The following is an 18,535-nucleotide window of genomic DNA, read 5'->3' as shown; positions in this document are numbered from 1 at the left end:
TTTTCTCCCAGAACAAGTGGGCCTTTTTTCTAGTTCGGGGAGAAGACAGTCTGCTTTTACAGCAGTTTGTTGAGGAGAACAAAATGGACCTGTCTCGTTTCTCTCCCTCCTTTGCTCCTTTTTGCTCTGCCCAGACAGGGTTGCTATGACAACCAAGCTTAGTCCCATTGAGTCTGGCTCACCTTCTCCTCATTGCTTTAAACACTATTTTCCCACCATCTTACGAGACCACCTTGTCAAAATTACACATCTATCTGTGTTATCATTTGTGCTTTCATCTGCTTCTTATTGTCACATTTACAACAATCACAAATTCTCTTCATTTCATAGTATGAATACTATCATTGCATTGTCAATGTATGAAATCATAGAATTGCCATTATTGCACTCCCCTCCCTGCTGTCCTGGTTTAAATTACACTTAGGGTCAAATTACACCTCTCACACTCGCACCATAGTAACCTTTTCGATTTGCCTTTTGTTCTCATGCTATTAATACTACATCATTTGCTCCGACCGTGGATGGGTTTATACTGGAGTTAGTTGAAAGCCCGGTTCGTCACATGCTTTGCTAAAGGGTGCCTCCGTGCGTCGGTTTCCGATGCCGAGGGGCGCTGACCAAGCGGCAGGATTTGACGAGTTGGGAGTGAATACGGGTTGGACAAGCAACAGCATAAAATGGGTTTTCCATAACTTTTTCACTAGTAACAGCTACCCACTGTTGGAAACTAGGTTGGTGAGAGCAGAATTGTGGGAAACCAAAAAAAAGAGCTAAAAGATGCTAACATTCATGTACAAGTAACCCCATGCATATTACACATAGTCTTTTGATACGTTCTTGATATAGAAATATTGACTAGTGCAGCTTTAAATTTGAACATTTAGCAGTATTCCATTTGTTATGCTCAAATGTTAGGGTAGAGGCCCAGTATGTAGACTGTATATATATTATATATCTACTGAATGACATCATTTGTGCGTTATGTATGACTGATGGAAGGTTTGGAGCTAGTGTTTTTGCTCCAATCATCCAATGACAGTGGAGCACATTAAGGGGATGCAGGGACAGTAAAGAGGCTCAGAGAGAGACAGGAAATCAATTGCACAACCATGTAGAGAGGAAGCATCTGATTTAATGTACAATCACTGAATCGATACCTGGAAACTGGGACAGCAGCGCAAAGAGACAGGGGCGGAGAGAAAGAGAGACAGCAGGGGGACAAATAAGACAGGAGAGAATCCTGTGACAGCAAACAGGACTGAGTTAGGAGAGAGATTTTCACCTGCGAGACAGGTTCTGAGTGGTTTGTCCACCGTAAAAGAAAACAGTTGAAAGCACCTTCGTAAAAGCACTGAAGCTGAAACTTTGGTGTGGAACACAAGTGTCACATTGAATGTACTTCTATCCTTTTATGTCTATAGTTTGCTCAACATACCGGAAAAGCTGCTCGGTCAACAATTCCAACACGTTGAGTAAGACTGCAGAGACTCGCCTCCCTTCTCTCCTCCTGCTCTGTCAGGCTACAAGGTTACTGACTCTGCTCATGTGTATTAACTAGACATATGCTTGCTATACTTCAAAGAGGATGACAGCCCTCAAAAGGATAAGGATCTAGCTCCCTCTCTCTCTCTCTTTCTCTCTCTCTCTCTCTCTCTCTCTCTCTCTCTTCACTGGGTCACACAACGCTACCTGCATGCTTCTGCTGGCTGGTGAAGAGCTTTACAAGATGGAGTGACTGGTGAAGTTCAAGCAACAAGGACACAAAAGAGAGAGTGCTACACATACATTACTTGGGCCAGAAAATAAAAAAAGAAATGCTGTGAAGTCAAGTGCAGCTTTGAAGCCTGACATCAACAACTTACAGCTTTTTCTGAAGATAAGAAAACTTCAAGTGTAAAAGCACTGTGGTTATGTTATCAGCATTTAATTATGTACCAATGGGCTCGGCTAGTCATGCTAGCAGCATGGCTCTGTGGTATTTGGTATATATATACTGTATATACTGTATATATATATATACGTATATATATATATATACGTATATATATATACACAGGGCTGTCAAAGTTAATGCGATAATAACGCGTTAACGCAAATTTGTTTTAACGTCACTAATTTCTTTAACGCAACCTGGGATTTTTAGGTTGTAGCGGCTCAGTTTTAAAGCTAGAGTGAAGATACTGGCGTCATATGAAACAAAAGAGGCTAAATAACGCTCCAAACTTAAGTTAAATGCTACATTTTGGCATGGAAAAACGGGCATGACCATTTTCAAAGGGGTCCCTTGACCTCTGACCTCAAGATATGTGAATGAAAATGGGTTCTATGGGTACCCACGAGTCTCCCCTTTACAGACATGCCAACTTTATGATAATCACGTGCAGTTTGGGGCAAGTCATAGTCAAGTCAGTACACTGACACACTGACAGCTGTTGTTGCCTGTTGGGCTGCAGTTTGCCATGTTATGACTTGAGCATATTTTTTATTTTAAATGCAGTACCTGTGAGGGTTTCTGGACAATATTTGTCATTGTTTTGTGTCGTTAATTGATTTCCAATAATAAATGTATACATACATTTGCATAAAGCACCATATTTATCCACTCCCATGTTGATAAGAGTATTAACTACTTGACAAATCTCCCTTTAAGGTACATTTTGACCAGACAGAAAATTAGCGATTAATTTGCAGTTTTATATATATATATCTATATATACATACATATATATATAGATATATATATACATATATATATAGATATAGATATAGTTAGAGGTGTAACGATTCATCTACTACATCGATGTATCAATTTATATTCCTACGATCCGAATACATCAATAGGTACTTGGCAAGTTGTCCTTCATGGGAGACGTATATCGATATAAAATCGATACTAAGGATTTGCACCTTGTATTTAAGGACGACAAAAGTTATATGAAAGTGTTTTTTAGCACTTCTATCAGTGAAGAAATGTTAAACGTTATTCCAGTTCACTCTCCAGACAAGCGCCAGCTCACCAGCTCTGCCCTCTGCAGCGCGAGCACGCATCCATGGCGTGCATGCAGACGAACGGAGCACTGGACTCCTCGCACCCGGTAGCGGCTGGAGGGAGACAGGCAGCGGTCTGCATGAGCTGCTGGCGCTGCGGTGCAGAGGAGCCGGTTGTTTCATTTAACTTGAACAGAAGATGGTTTATTTTATCTTTTGTTAAATATTGCACTGCCTTGTATCTTGAGAACTGAATCAGCAGGTCCTGAAGTTGCACTTTTTATTATTTTCAGTTAAAAGCTGTATGTATTTGCCATTAACCGTTGTTTACTTGTTTATATTCATAATTAATTCATCCCTGATTCCCTTACAAGAAAAACTTTGAGGAATCCTGACCTGCTCTGTCCAGTATCAGATATTTATTTCACAGTCACACTGATTGAATTTTTGGGAAAAAAGTTACTCTATCAATTTCAAATCATTGAATCGTATCGTATCGCTCTAGATGAGCCAAATATTGTCCTTGAATCGTATCGGAACCATGGAAATTGTATCATATCGTTGTAAAAACGTATCGTTACACCCCTAGATATATATAGATATACAGTATATATCTATATACTGTATATATAGATAGAGAGATCTGCTATCCGCTGTCTTATTTCCTTACTGATGACTTGATGTCTTTCAGTTGAAGGTGTTATTGAACTAAGTGGATGTGATTCCTGGTGGAGCTTCCTCCAGTCGAGCAGAGCGGAGATGTTAATCCTGACTGACGTGCCCCGACATTCTTCAACACATCCTCCCTCCCATCACCATCATCCAACCTGTTGGTCTCTGCGGTGTGCACACACAAATGCAAAATGAAAAGCTGACATGCATCTTTTCACGCACCTTTGTGTAAAACAAAAGTGCTGTAATCATAATACTGCTTACTAGTGTATTTAGATTATAGTTAGTAACTCAGCTCTCTCCACCGTTTTAATTATGTATTTGAATCTCTACAGGAGTCTTCTGAGGCTACCCAGAGCAGAGATATCAATGCCGGAGTGGAGGATTAAATATTAAATATCAGCTATCAGCTCCAGACTGAGCAGCACTTTCTTTTTTTCTGGCAGAAGAAGCTTCCTTGTCAGTGCTGTCAGATGAAAGCTTTGTGTCGTGTTACACACGGGATCCAAAAAGTGTGCTGTACGGGCGAGAAAAAGCAGACTCGTTTTTGGATCGAAGGCTGAGTATTTCTGCATTCATACTTCCTGTATTCATAGAGAATAAGAGAATTAAAGAGGAGTGTCCAGTCACAGTGGTGTGCTCACACTTTTGACAACACACTCGCTCAGAGCTCTATTTTTGCCTCAGCTCTCAGTGGTGCCATCAGATTTGGGGTGTGAGAGGGCGGTGCCCCCTTAAGGGTCCAAGTTTCTGCTGAGAGCTGGACTTATTACAGCGGCCACTGTGCAGGGGGGAAGGCTATAGTGTTAGTTTCCTAGATGTGAGCAGAGGACAGAGCATTCATATTCAATCATTTAAGCTACTTGGAGTATTGGGACAAATCTGTAAGAGCTTTAAAGACCTCTTTAATGCCACCTTGAATTCAATTAAAATCCCATATTAAGAGACAAAATCTTAGCCTCTCTGACTAAATAGAAATAGTGAAATCTAGAAATTAGCAGAAAATTGGTTAAAAAAGACATCAGTAAAGTTGCTGTATGTGAATAAGTCACAAATATTATAATGTTCTGTAATATTGAGGTTTAAAGTAAATTCTTGATCTTGTAAACAGCAGTTAAGAAAACATCTCACTGCTATCTAGTAGTTTTCCAAGAGCTTTCGATCATATTAAATTTTTCCATCGGCAGACGGAGTCCGTTTTTAAGGGTAGTGGCTAGAAGGGAGCCAGCTAATTGGGGAAACTCTCGCAAGATTGTTGAGGTTAGGCATTGACCTTGAATTGTTAAGGTTAGGATAGGTCGTTGGGCAGCGAGTCTCAGGAGAGTTTTTGCAGATCTCAGATCAGATTTTGCCATTTGCGGGCTCCCTTCTAGACACGACCGTTTTTAAGCCAATATGGATGAAAATCTGGGCAAACTCCAATTGCTGATGAAGATCATGTAATATTATTGAAAGCTCCAGAACAGCTACTAAATGGACCTTAGGAGAATGGAGAGTTTTGTTTTCTCAACTTCTTTGATATTGTTTTTTTGGTTTTTTTTAAGGAAATAAATCAATACTATCGTACATCAACTTTCACTTTATTGTCCCCGAGAGGAAACTGGCAGTGGCCCTCGGCGTCTTGATAGTGACGCCCGAGGCACCCTTTAGCAGCTGTATGGGACGCACTGGACTTTCAACTAACTCCAATGTAAACCCATCCATGTCATTATTAGACAGTCAGAGCAACGGACCTAGTATAAAGAGCTGCACAGGGCGGGAGGGAGGAGTGGATGGGTCAAACAAACACAGGACTCAGCTGACCGGTGTTTGAGTCCCGTGTGAAACCAAAAGTATTAAGTACTAAGTTTATTTTAAGCCAAACAATGACATTTTCACTATTTCACAACATACATATACAATAAAGTTAAAGGATAACTTGTTTCCATTGTGGTCCATGCCAATGTCATGATATTATTGGTTGAAATTGGTAGTTCTGAAAATAGGTAGATTCTTTTTTTTTGTTGCATATATTATTAAATAGGTGCACAATATGACCAGGGGTGTGATTTAAAAGGGTTAAAAATGCATTCTTCATTTCATCTCAACTTTCAGCTAATACTCGCTGGATTACCAATTAGGCAAAGTGGGCAACAGCTCACAGTGATTCTCAGTTAGGCCTAGCACACAGGTATTTGTAGCTAGGAACCTCTTGTCTATTCTGCTGTCTAAATAAGCGACAAAAAAAGTTACCATAAATTCTTATATAAAAGCCTTTTTTTCAGATTAAAAGCCTACGAATAAAGGTGAGGCTGGAAGAAATATACTATTTTTTATCAAGAAAACATGGATGAAGTGGTGAGCCCGTCTGTAATACAAGCCTGGTTCTCTCAACTGTTTAGGGCAAATTGAGACTTTATGGATTTAAAGTGAACCTGTGTACGTTTCGCAGAACAGCAGCCACTGTGGCCACAGCTGCCATTTGTGGGATCGTCGCGAAAGCAGTAGCACGAATCAAGATGGAACATAAAGTCAACTAATCCAGCAACATCTACCGTAGACGATCTACCTAAAGTTGGGTTACATTAGCTCGCATTAGCAACCATAAGCTACTCGCCATACCAGACCGAGGTGTGTTTTATAACTTTTGAATTCAACTTTTAGTTAATATGAGGAACTTTGAAGTGGTTATTAAACAGTCAATTTAATACTGATGCCCCTGTATGACCTACAAGTAAATAGCACCATCATTTATCTTTTTCATCTCGAGAGCTGCCAATCCTATGCAGGGAATCACAGACTAATGCGGATGCTGTTGAAGTTTTTTCTTCGCCGAGGGGCCACCTTCTGGGGGCCACTGGTCAACCCTCTAAAAAAAAAAAATGCCGGTAGATGCCCTTCCTCATTTTCTGCATTGAGGTAACAAATGTACGAATAAATAAAGAAAGAAAGAAATACACTTTTCAACCCTGTAACTCTCCATCCATCCATCCATCCATTTTCTTCCGCTTATCCGGGGCCGGGTCGCACCCCCTGTAACTCTCATTGTAGTGAAACTGACAAAACACTTTTTAGCCAACAATATCAGGGACCAATTGTACAGGTATTTCTGAAAATAAAAATCTTAATTTTTGTCTTGAAAATATTGTGATGTCTAATTGTGTGTTGCGTTTTACTGCGTTCATAACAAACCGCACCAGAGGTTGCACTGAGAGTTTGATTAAAGCGGGTTAAATGCTGGCATGTGAACGCGGCATAGGAAGAATGTGTTCTTTAAGGTTTTTGTTTGACATAATTTATATTATGGGATATGTAATACACTTACATTTGTGATATATTTTGATATTGGAAAAAATATTGTGATATTAATTTCAGCTGTTTAAGATTGGAAATACAATGCAAAAAATAAGTTAGTTTGAAAAGTTAGACTTTGAGTTCAGTGTCTGGATACTTTATAAGCACCAGCAGTGACGACGAGTTGCGTGCCAAGAATAATTTCATGTATAACCCAACTAAATCCTGCTCTGATGTATAACCTCAAATATGCTCTCTGCTTTGAAGGAGTGTGTTGGTTTGATGAAGAGCCGGCACTGCCTGAGGTGTGAGTGAGCAGGCGTGATTAAAGTGAAGCCCACTGATGTTCAGGTTTGCACATTTACTCGCCTCATTAGTTCCACCTTAATGGGAGCATGGACAAGAGGCCAGTGGTACTCAGGTGGCTGTTTTCACCTTTTTTTCTTAATCAGGAAAGACTGAGCACACTTTTAATCATCACCTTGCTCCACACGGGGATGTGTTCACAGCTGGGTGCTTGGCAAATTTGTAGGCAGTTAGTAAAGTTTCATAAGACAACTTTTACTAATCCTGAAAAACTGTGCAATCCCGTATGCCAGCAAAATAAAAGCTGAGATAATATTTACAGTAGGTGTTATCTCCACCATAGTGTGAACCCATGACATAAATCGTAATATCAAACTAATACATGAGCTCTACACTGTAAAAACTGGGATTGGGGTTAATTAATATTTAATTAATAAATAATAGTAACTTTTACATAATAAAAAAGACTTTATGCAGTTTGGAATCACATTGAGCTGAATTGAACAAATTAGAATGATTTATTAATTGCATTTTACTTAGTTTTGTTTGAGTAAAATCAGCTATGAATCACTGAGTAGAACTTAATTATATTTTATCAGTTACATTAACGATGCAGAAAATTGATAAATTTTACTCATTGGGATGTCTTTGGTTTCAATCACTTTACTACACTTCCGCCCACGGCATTTTGGCGCCACATGGACTTCCAGCGTTGTCTGCCACACATTGAGGGACCGCCATTTTACCGTTTTCACAAAGGTAAGACCTGTTTAACTGTTTTTAGTTATTAACTAACAATTTATAGCCAAGTTGCTGTAGCAGTTTAACATTGTTTTACGTTACTGCAAGTTACCAAAAATGCCAACTTTACTGCACTGTAAGTCAAAAATCAACTAGCTAATGTTAACTTTAGCTAGGCCTGTATTCATAGTCAGTCTGTGTTATCTTTGATTCAACTAAAGGCATAAAGGACTGAAAAAGAGATTGACTCAGTGTCACAATTTCATGTGACTTTCCCAGGTATAACGTTATACCACATATAATGCCCTTTGAATATACCAGCTAATCTACTTTTACTAATGTTCATAGGAGCTTCCACCCATCCCCCACACTAACGAGCTAGCTAACGCCAGCAAGTAGCCCGACCCCACACCTGTTTAATTGTGCATTAACATGCACAATTAAACTTAAACAAACTTTCCTGCTCTCAGAGGTGATTAATTATAAGAGATATTTGACATTACTACATTTCGTTTTCTCAAGTAAACTGTTGAAAGCAGTTACCAACTTTTCAGCTTTTGTTGCCTAAAATCAGTAGTTTAATCAGGGTTTGTCATTACATTTTGAAAGTGCGTTATTTCCTCTTTCTCTCTCTCTCTAAAGTTTGTGATTGTGTTTAGTGAATGTTCTGGTTGCTGTTAATCACTAATTCACGGAGCCTCACAGTTTAATGTCTCTCTTCACGGTGCTATGAGGCCACAGCGGGATTCAGATGGTAGAACCGACCCGCTTTACTTTGACTCTGTTGGAGTAGCGTTACTTTCAAACAGTGTTTGCAGCTCATGCGGACAGATTACACCAAGCCTCGTTAGTGAATGCGGGTTTGAGGTCAGTAAACTAGTTACCGCTGGGACAGACTGAGACTGTGAGCCGGAACCTGTTGTTTTTTATTTCCGCGTCCACGTTAACAGGTTAAAGCCAACAGAGCTGCGTCTCTTCTACAGATTACTGGTCTCGTCTATTGTTTTCCGTGTGCTGCGCCGTTCACAGCAAAGATAGACAGTCAAAATGACCGTTTGACATTTTATTGACATCATACCAGCAACATTACTACAGTTTCAATGTCTAGACATCTGTAGAATATGCCACAGACGGTGAAAGTGATCTTTTGACTGTATATTAACATACCAGCTACATGAATTAAAGCTAATATGAATGTCTTTCCAGGTGCATCAAGAGTCTTTGACTGAAATCTATCAACAGGTATGTATCACACTTATATGCAATACACAATCTGATGTGATACAATGTTTCACATACAGTACATGTTGTGTAATGTTTTGTACACCGTTTGTTTTGCAATACAAAATTTGGTTACTAGCATTTTTTGTATCAACTTTTGCAGGTTAGAAAGCAGATTTGCTTCAGTTTTGATTATCAGTGATTGACAACAACACCTGTAGTTCCAACCTGAATTTGACTTAAAGCAGCAGAAAATGTAAAATACTGATCACTCATTTCTCATAGACATATAATTAAGCTATGATAACACATGGTTTGTGCATACTTTTCCACACCCTAGTTACAATTTATATTACTCAAATTAATCACTTGTTCTTCTTGTAACATTGTAAATAATAGTAATAATAGTTTATTCTGAATTTTTTTTAGATTTCAGACAAAAACCCTATAAACTAAATGTTAACGTAATATATACAGTATCAACACATACTAAACAACAAATACTAATATTACAATTATGTTATTGATTAAATACAGAATAAGGAAATATTTGAAATTGGCAAATTTAAATATACTTTAATTACATTAACAATCTAATTAATAAATTAATTAGTTCTATTTTTTTTTCTATTCTGGTGGCACACTCCAGCCTCTTAATTACGTTACTCACTGTATGTCTTGTCTCATCTTTAAACTTCTGCTTGTGATGCTATTGAACTTTTGTCTATTCACATTCTTGTCAGGCTGGCAGAGATGTAGGCAAAGCTCCGAGTGATGATTGATGACCGAATTGAGAAGTTGGTACTTCCATCAGGAATCCCGCAGTGTACAGTCAGATGATTTAACCCAGAAGGTAAACAATCAGCAAACACGGATGTCATAAAATTGTATAATAGTAATATTTGAGGCTTTAAAGCTGGTTTTATTACTGGTCTTTCAGATCCAGGATGAGTTTCACAGAATCACAACTGTGCACCTTGAATCAAAGTGCATGTCCAAGCTGGATGAATACACTCCCAGGCTTCTGAACCTCTTCTACTCCAAGGGCGGAACCATGGGGTTGAGGCTGCAGGCTATCCTACTCAAGGTATCCTTCAATGAGTATTATGTTTGTTAATATTATTTTTTAGGAATTTTGTGATCAAACCGCTGGAAGATAATTTGGTAGATGATATCAGATTGATATCACTCACATGTCTGTACTATAAATATGAAGCTACAACCAGCAGCGCATAGCTTATCATAAAAAACTGGAAACAAGGGGAGACGGTCCAAAGTTAACAAAATTTGCCTACCAGCACATTGAGAGCTCACTGATTAAAATGTAATGTGTTGTTTGTTTAATCCATACAAAAAGAAAGGTGTAAATGTTGTAGTTTTATGGGAGTTTATGTGCTATGCACTCTTTCTTTGATGGGACCAATGACCTCCTGGAGTCCCCGCTGGTTCCCTGGAAACCTCAGTAATAACGGGATGTGTTTCAGTAGACTGGTCACTTGGACAGCACATTAAGGATGCTTGATAGGAGTTTGTTAAACAGTAATATAAGCCACTTAGTGTTAAAAATTGCATCTTCTGGCCAGTTTGAGGTCAGTGGATGATTTTTACTTGAATAGAACTTGAACTATGTTTATTTTTGTCATTCCAGGCCCCAAGCCTTCCAAGCATCAACATGACCAGAGATGTTGTCATTCAGTGTTTGATGGTGTACCTTGGGGAATCGACGGATCAACTCTTAAAAGAGTATGATGTAAGTTGAATGTTAAAATATAAAGAAACTGATCTCTCTCTCTCTCTCATTTCTCACCTTGTACAGTATGTCTTGGGAAGGTCAAATAACACAATACGATCTTAACTCTATTTCTTCAGTAATTTTTGACAAGGTTTTTATAGGTTTGTTGAGTCGTGTAAGTAATCGTTGTCCTCTCTGTGTGTAAAGTCTTTGTTTTCCATTACAGAATTCGTACGTACTACTGTAGAAATAGGTGTTACTAAATGCTCACCATCTCATTCTGATTTTACCAACTGACATAATTTAAGTTATCAGTAGTTGACTTCTTCTCTTTAAAATTTGGCCCTAAAAGTTCCTAGCTAAGAGTTTTTTCCCCAAGAGCTATTCACAAAGCAGCTGAGAGACAGTTTTACGGAGAGACTGAGGCAACTTCTAAAATAAATTAAGGAGCAGAGTTGATCCAGTTGCTGTGGATTACTTCAAGTTTCAGGAGTGAGCGTACACTGCCATAGAGGACTGGTTGACAGGTGACCAGCCTGTGTTATTGAATGTAGAATAAGCTATTCATCAATACACAAGTGCAAGGAAGAAATTAATTTATGGAGCACTGGATTGATTTAATTTCAAAAATGTCATTTATAAATATTTACAACTGTGAGTCAGTTCAGACCATCATCTCTGGTGTCACTGAATTGTTTTGATTTGTTGGTGATCTGATTGGATCTTTTTTAACTTACCTGGCATAAAAATATGCTTTTGCAAGTACATTATTTCAGATTTTTCTAAAACACTGATGTGCAACAGCTTTGACAGCCCCAGATTTTCTTCTCCAAAGGGTTAGAAGCAATTTGGGAAATGTTCAATTAGGACCTTCTCTATCGGCTGCATACTCTGAAATACAATGTTTGTGCTATTTCAGGATGCTGATGAAGACAGTGTGTCACAGGACCTTGCTGTTCAGAGGATGAAAATCTACAACATCAAGACTAATACTTCAGAGGTTCCCGGCGACATCGGTATTGTGATCGAGGGCATGAAAGTTCTGACTGCTCTGGGTAACTTTCCAAGGGCTTGCTCCTTGCTCGTTGGGTTGGCATATGCAGTGAACCTCGCCTATCCAAAGGAGCTCAGGTACACGCTTGAAGTCTTCCAGAAACTCTTCCTCAAGCTGGATTGTTTGAATTTGTCCCCAAAAGTGAACAGCGTCAAGAATAAGCTACTAGCTTAAGAAAATGGACCCTTGCAGAATGAAGGGAATTGTTAAGTAATTGTGAAAACTTTCACATTGTTACTTTCAAGGGTTAGTTATTTTTGTAAAATGCACAAGTTTCAGTGTTGCAGGTGGTTATTTAGAAAGAAACAATCATACTCATTTGAGGGGAGTGGTATTATGTTTTTGACTTAATATTGCCACAGGTAGCTGTTCTTGTACCTTGTGATTCTACTGTGTACACCAGGGATGCACATTTAATAGGTTTTAATTGGGGAATTTTAACAAATGAATAATGTGATTGTCCAGAGTCCTATTTTAGCCAGTAGTGAAGATGTAAGGCAAATGTAAGCACTTGACCTTATCCCAAACTGTAAGTCAATTAACATGTGATATTTTATCGCTTACTTTTAGCTGTTTGAAAAACATAATGGCCCTGAGGATTTCAATTAGTGCATGACATAAAAAAATATTTCATATTCAAATTTTAAAAAATAATTGCAGTCTGAAAACATACAACGTAATTTAAATGCAATAAACTATCAGGACTAAACCTTTAATCACATCCAAAAAAAGGAATCTGTGCCTGTCATAAAGTGATGGGCAGAGGTTATAGGTCATTGTGCAGTTTTGGTAAATTTAGCCTTTTCATCACTCCAAGTGAACATCTGTCTGTCAAGTAGTCTCAAGTATACATTTGTCAGGTAAATATTAATTGTATCCCTGTTGTACACATGCATGGTTTCTTTCTTTGTTTTATTATAGCCCCTCTCTACTTTATTGTTGTATGTTTGCACTTTGCACTTGAAAAACATTGGAGAAACTTAAGAATTTATAAATGGCTCAAATAAATGTTTACCTGCTGTACTTATGCATTGTGATCTGTTGGCCCAACCGAAGTAAACTGTGGCACCAAAAAGGCATGATATTTAGTAGATTAGACATAGAAAATTTGTGGCAACAAAGTGACAATCAATATTATTGAATAGATCAAAGCAACAATGTGTTAAAATGTTAGTTGATATTATGTATTTTATATAGTGAATCCAAATCATTTTTACCCAAATAATTAGTAAATATAAATGAATTTCCCCCAAATAATTAGTAAATATAAATCAATTTTACCCTGATATTCAGTAAATATAAATCAATTTGACCCTGATATTCAGTAAATATAAATCAATTTTGCCCAGATAATTAATAAATATAAATCAATTTCACCAAGATAATGAATTGATATAAATCAATTTCAACCAAATAATTAATAAATATAAATCAATTTCACTAAGATAATTAATTAATATAAATCAATTTCACCCAGATATTCAGTAAATGTAAATCAATTTCACCAAGATAAGTAATTAATATAAATCAATTTTACCCAAATATTCAGTAAATCTAAATCAATTTCACCCAGATATTCTGTAAATATAAATCAGTTTTCCTTGTGAAATTAATTTGGATTTACTTAATTTATTCAATACTTTTTAATCAAATTTGTAGTAGTAAAATCTACTCAATTATATTACGTGTCACTTTGTTGCCTTAATTTTTTTAAGTTAACCATTGATCACATTTTTTAGGGTGTACCTTGGGTGACGGGGGACAAAGTGGAACACCCTACCAATGCTGAGAGGTCATTTTGATATTATGTCTATCTAACTTAAAAAATAAACATTTCTATTCTGCCCCTTGGCTGGTAACATCTCTATGCTTTGCCCTCTGGTTGATTCAGTAGCACACAGTGGACTATGCAGGCTCCAGGTTACTGTGTCGCTTCTGAAGCGGAACGACAACCACCGGCGTCATGTCGGCCGCGGCTAATGAATGGGCTAATGAATGAGCTAATGAATGAGCTAATGCATGAGCTAATGCAAAAACGCAAAGCATAAAGTAGTAGTAAGATGGAGCTCAGAAATGGAGGAGCGTCTTATTCATTTTGTGGCAACAACACAAGTGATTATTTAACGTGTCTCTGTGATTTCACCCATTATTTTTTCTTTTTTCTTTGTGAATTTTTAGTACAAAGTAGTGCAAAAACTAACATTGTTAGTGTTTGTTTACACTGAAGTCACATTTGATCGCGGACTAGTTTTAATCAGGTCTCTTGTTGTTCATGAATGGATTCTGTTAGCGTGTGGTGTGCTGTTTAGGCCAAAGTGTTGCTCACCACACACTATAGGAACAAAACTGTTGAATTTAAAGCTGCAGTAGGCAGTATATTTTTGGCATCATTGGGCAAAAATTCCATAATAACCTTTCAGCATATTGTAATTCAAGTGTTCTGAGAGAAAAACTAGACTTCTGCACCTCCTCATGGCTCTGTTTTCAGGCTTTAGAAAATCTAGCCCGTGACGGGAGACTTTGACCAATCACAGGTCATTTCAGAGAGTGTTTCTATTGAGCATTCCTATGGCTGCCAGATCACAAACTTTCTCATATTACAGCTAAACAGTACACTACAAGATGTGTCTGGGAACATTTGAGGAGAGAAATAGGCATTACCGTAACAGAATATTGATTCATATTTGATCAGCGCTGCCTAGTTTGACCGTTTGATCGGAGTTTGTGAGTGATTGACAGCCGGCTCTCATAGATGGCAGCTGGACGGCAGACTCCAGATCAGCTCTGATTGGTTGTTTTCCTCCGGTCTGTGAAATCTTGCAGATGCCATTAGGAGCACTGGAGGACACAGAGGAACATGATTTTTCTCAGATTACCTGTCTCATGCTATACTGTCAGGATTTAGTGACCATTTTATAAAAAATAACTTTTTTTAATCATATTTGCTCCAATTCCACCCACTGCTGCTTTAACACCCACATCAGTGTTGGGCCTCACTAATGCTCACAGAGTTATAGCTCTGCCTTGTATTAACTCGTCTTCGGGTTCGGAAATTATGAACTTCAAGCTGAAAAGGTCACATCTACTGTACCGCTCACTACTTAGCCCAGTTTTTATGAACTTGCATCACTGACCACCTGTGTCGTGCTGAGATGTTGAGACATTAATCTCTCGTCCACCATCATGCTAAAGTCAACCAGCCACAGCCAAACACTACATCTCAGCCTTATTCACCGACGTTCACACATTCACGTGACTTATGTTGATTTGGCTCAAGCTGAATGGCACAGTTGGATTGTCCACCAACCGGCACTGAAAGATGCAACCAAATGTCCATTCTAGTGGGTGTGTTTCTATGGTTCACCCACGGTGCTGCAGGGATGATGCCAGCAGGGCAGACGGGCAGACAGTGTGTGGCTACCAGCAGTACGCCGAGGGGAAAGGGGAGTGTTTGCCGAACTCCTTCCTGAACCAAACGGAGAGCCAGATGTCGAGGAGCAAAGCTCAGCGGAGCGTGCTGGGGGGATGAATGGTTTCCTGAGCAAAACGCAGTCGCTTCCTCCAGAGACACATGGCTTTATTACAGTGTCCACTGAAAACAGGTCATAACCCAGAACTCGTACAGCAGTGATTGTCTTGTATTTTATTTCTGGCTGGGACTGAAGCCAAAACATGTAAAGGGATCAATCCCCAGCGAGAGAGACACACAGAAATTTACAGAAAGACATACTGTACTTTTTTTCACCTGGATACACCTGCTGTAGCGGGAACGACCACAGAGGCAGTTTTGAGTACTTTACGTCTGTTTTGTCAACGCGATGACATCACAACCGGTGCAAGATGCAGTCATAAACCTCTACAGGTGTGTAGTTGCAGCCCGGTCTCACCAAATGGCCTATGAATGAAACGATAATTTGTAAGTCATTCTTCATGCAATAACAAAGAAAATGTTGGTTTTGGCGTGTCATGTGTACTGCAATGCCAACACATCCGCAAAATATGCCACACTCACAGCTAGTGACGTAGAATAAGAAGTGAGAGATGCTGCTTATAGAGGGAGGGGAGATGGATGGGTCCAACAAACACAGGACCAAAGTGTTGTTGAGTTGTTTTGAAGTTATGTTTGTGATGTTTCTTATATAACCATTGTTACATTTTTTATGTGCATATTTTACTTAGTTCACATAGTTATTTTAAGCCCAACCATGATGTTTTTCCTGACCTAACTAGGTGGGGTTTGTTGCCTAAACATGACTGCGACCGTTTCATGGTTAGCATTAAATGACACCTGAAAAGCCGTTTAACAACGTTAAGCCTGTGGCGTAAAACTGACAAGCTAAAATGTGTTATAATGACACACGCACGCACGCACACACACACACACACACACACACACACACAACACACACACACACACACACACACACACACACACACACACACACACACACACACACACACACACACTTTATTCCCCGGGCCCTATTTGGTGTCGCGGCTGATGTGACCCCATCTCTAGTAGTAAACTGTATTTATAGGAAATTTGTTCACAATGAGGTCTGCGGATTTTCCAGGGTAACAGGGACACTATTGCTTTACAGACACATTGCTGTGGAATGCTACTATTTCGCTACCACAAATGTGATTCCTTTTGACCTCCATTGTGTTGGGAGGAGGCAGAAATCACAAAACGTCTGCAAATAAAATCCAATCTATCTGAATGGCCAGATACCACTGCTGTGCTACTGCTCAACTCTCCTTTTCACGGACTGGTAGACCACCATTCGATCTCTTTCTACCAAAGTTATCTCCATTCATTGCACTTGTCATTCTGAAAAGCATAACTTTTAGTTCTCATTATGTTGATACAGTAGCTATTGTTAACGTCAGATTGAGTTTGGTTGTTGCTACCTCACAGACACTGAGGGGAATTAGAGGAGATGATACAGAAACACACCACATGTGTTATATTTAGTTTGATGGATTACGATCCTTGCCAGGCTGCTATTTTTGTTCTGTACAAATAACCCACTAATTAATGCACAGTTAGTAAGAGAGGATCACATTTCTATATCAGTACCCGTTTGTATTCAGCAACAATTCCAATCTATTTCTGCTTTTATGCTGAGAGCAAGGTGCATTAATTTTTCTAATGAATAACAACTCATCTTACAACTCGTCTTGTGGGCAAAGCGTAAAATTATGTCTCCACACAATATATGTGAGTGTTGCCCCTGGTGTGCCACCCTCCATTTTAGTAGACGTCCTCCATTAGTGACCACAGCGCAGACATTCAATAACCAATATGTCAGGAGCAGCATGCGCTTCATGAATGGATCCCCTTCACTCTAACACTTCATGACATCCGCTCTGACATTTTTTTTTTTTTGCAGTGAGAACATAAACATACATGTAAAAAGAATGTCTGTCTTTCTTGACATTAAGGAACATATACCAAGGTAACCATTATCACCACAAATATAGGCTCATTATTGCAGTTGAGTTGAAGATGAACTATTATATATTGTGTACACACTGACACTCCATAACAACCATGTGATAATACGTGCATGGAGAGATGTGTGGAACATGCAGTTCCTTCCTGACGTACTCAGACAATCACACAGGACAACGGAGCTGGCATTTCAAAGGTGACAGGCGACACTAATAGATAACACACCAAAATAAAATGTGAGTGTGTATGTGTGATGACAGGACATGCTGTTAAGCTCCATTTCTTTCTGGTTACAGCAATATTAACCAATGAGGGTAAGATTTACCTAAATATCACAGCCCAGTCGCCTGGAAACAATGTTGGCATTGTACCTTTCTGCAAACCAGGGATACGTTGCTGATGTAGTACAGCGATCCACGCACAGAGCAAGTGACGTAGTATATTGAGCGGCCGTTATTGAATGTTACGTAGTAAAATAAAGTCCTTTAAAGGCGGGTGGGAGGGGTGGTGGATGGGTCAAACAAACACAGGGCTTTCACCCAGGAGACCGCTGTATGTGTCATAACGCTCTTTTGCATAACGCTCTTTTACATAACGCTGTTTTACAAAACGTTACGTAAGAAAGTCCGCTAAGGGCGGTTGTTATTTACAGAAGTTACGTTGTTACAATCGTTATGGTCGTTACGGTTGTTACGGTTTTAGGTTACGTTGTTTAGGTTACATCGTTAGGTTACGTTGTTACAGTTGTTAGTTTACATTGTTAGGTTACATTGCTAAGTTATGTTGTTAGGTTACATTGTTAGGTTACGTTTTTACGGTTGTTAGGTTACATTGTTAGGTTATGTTGTTAGGTTACATTGTAAGGTTACATTGTTGGTTACGTGTTACGGTCGTTAGGTTACGTTGTTACAGTTGTTACGTTACATTGTTAGGTTACGTTGTTAGGTTATGTTGTTAGGGTCGTTAGGTTACGTTGTTACAGTTGTTACGTTGTTACGGTTGTTACGTTACATTGTTAGGTTACGATATTTTTAAACATATTTATGAAATAGATTTTTTTATTCAAAAACGTCAATGCAATGTATCCTGTGGT

At 38.7% G+C, this 18,535-nt stretch overlaps 2 protein-coding genes and 2 long non-coding RNA genes across 15 annotated transcripts in view; 2 read left to right on the top strand and 2 right to left on the bottom strand.

Moving 5' to 3' along the window:
- The window catches only part of LOC141765594 (uncharacterized), a 371,017-nt gene that overhangs the window by 224,731 nt on the left and 127,751 nt on the right, over window positions 1-18,535 (top strand). The gene's annotated exons all lie outside the window — the stretch shown is intronic.
- LOC141765593 (uncharacterized) overlaps window positions 1-18,535 on the bottom strand; it is a 101,023-nt gene that overhangs the window by 58,478 nt on the left and 24,010 nt on the right. The window lies entirely within an intron of this gene.
- The window catches only part of ndrg4 (NDRG family member 4), a 73,835-nt gene that overhangs the window by 48,779 nt on the left and 6,521 nt on the right, over window positions 1-18,535 (bottom strand). The gene's annotated exons all lie outside the window — the stretch shown is intronic.
- On the top strand, window positions 7,800-13,717 carry LOC141765564 (uncharacterized). 3 transcript variants are annotated; one of them, XM_074631629.1, is made up of 6 exons: window positions 7,804-7,998; window positions 9,187-9,222; window positions 9,945-10,054; window positions 10,142-10,288; window positions 10,850-10,951; window positions 11,853-13,713. In XM_074631629.1, the coding sequence occupies exons 3-6, from the start codon at window positions 9,983-9,985 to the stop codon at window positions 12,159-12,161; spliced, it is 630 nt and encodes a 209-aa protein (XP_074487730.1). In that variant the 5' UTR covers window positions 7,804-7,998; window positions 9,187-9,222; window positions 9,945-9,982; the 3' UTR covers window positions 12,162-13,713. The 3 variants fall into 3 exon arrangements, 2 of the variants coding, with proteins under 2 accessions (XP_074487731.1, XP_074487730.1); XM_074631630.1 differs by lacking the exons at window positions 9,945-10,054; window positions 10,142-10,288 and having other exon boundaries at window positions 7,800-7,998; window positions 11,853-13,717; XR_012593530.1 differs by lacking the exons at window positions 7,804-7,998; window positions 10,850-10,951 and having other exon boundaries at window positions 8,951-9,222; window positions 11,853-11,889.

The sequence above is a fragment of the Sebastes fasciatus genome, chromosome 4 (genome assembly GCF_043250625.1).
Source record: "Sebastes fasciatus isolate fSebFas1 chromosome 4, fSebFas1.pri, whole genome shotgun sequence".
Taxonomy (NCBI): Eukaryota; Metazoa; Chordata; class Actinopteri; order Perciformes; family Sebastidae; genus Sebastes; species Sebastes fasciatus.
The sequence above is the reverse complement of the archived record's forward strand: the minus strand, read 5'-3'. Positions and strand labels throughout refer to the sequence as shown.

What these genes read in the sequence shown, in the direction of transcription:
- LOC141765564 (XM_074631629.1), top strand. Translation starts at nt 9,983, where the DNA reads ATGACCGAATTGAGAAGTTGGTACTTCCATCAGGAATCCCGCAGTGTA. An exon ending in CAGATGATTTAACCCAGAAG is followed by an intron (nt 10,055 to 10,141) that starts GTAAACAATCAG and finishes CTGGTCTTTCAG; the next exon opens with ATCCAGGATGAGTTTCACAG. An exon ending in AACTCTTAAAAGAGTATGAT is followed by an intron (nt 10,952 to 11,852) that starts GTAAGTTGAATG and finishes GTGCTATTTCAG; the next exon opens with GATGCTGATGAAGACAGTGT.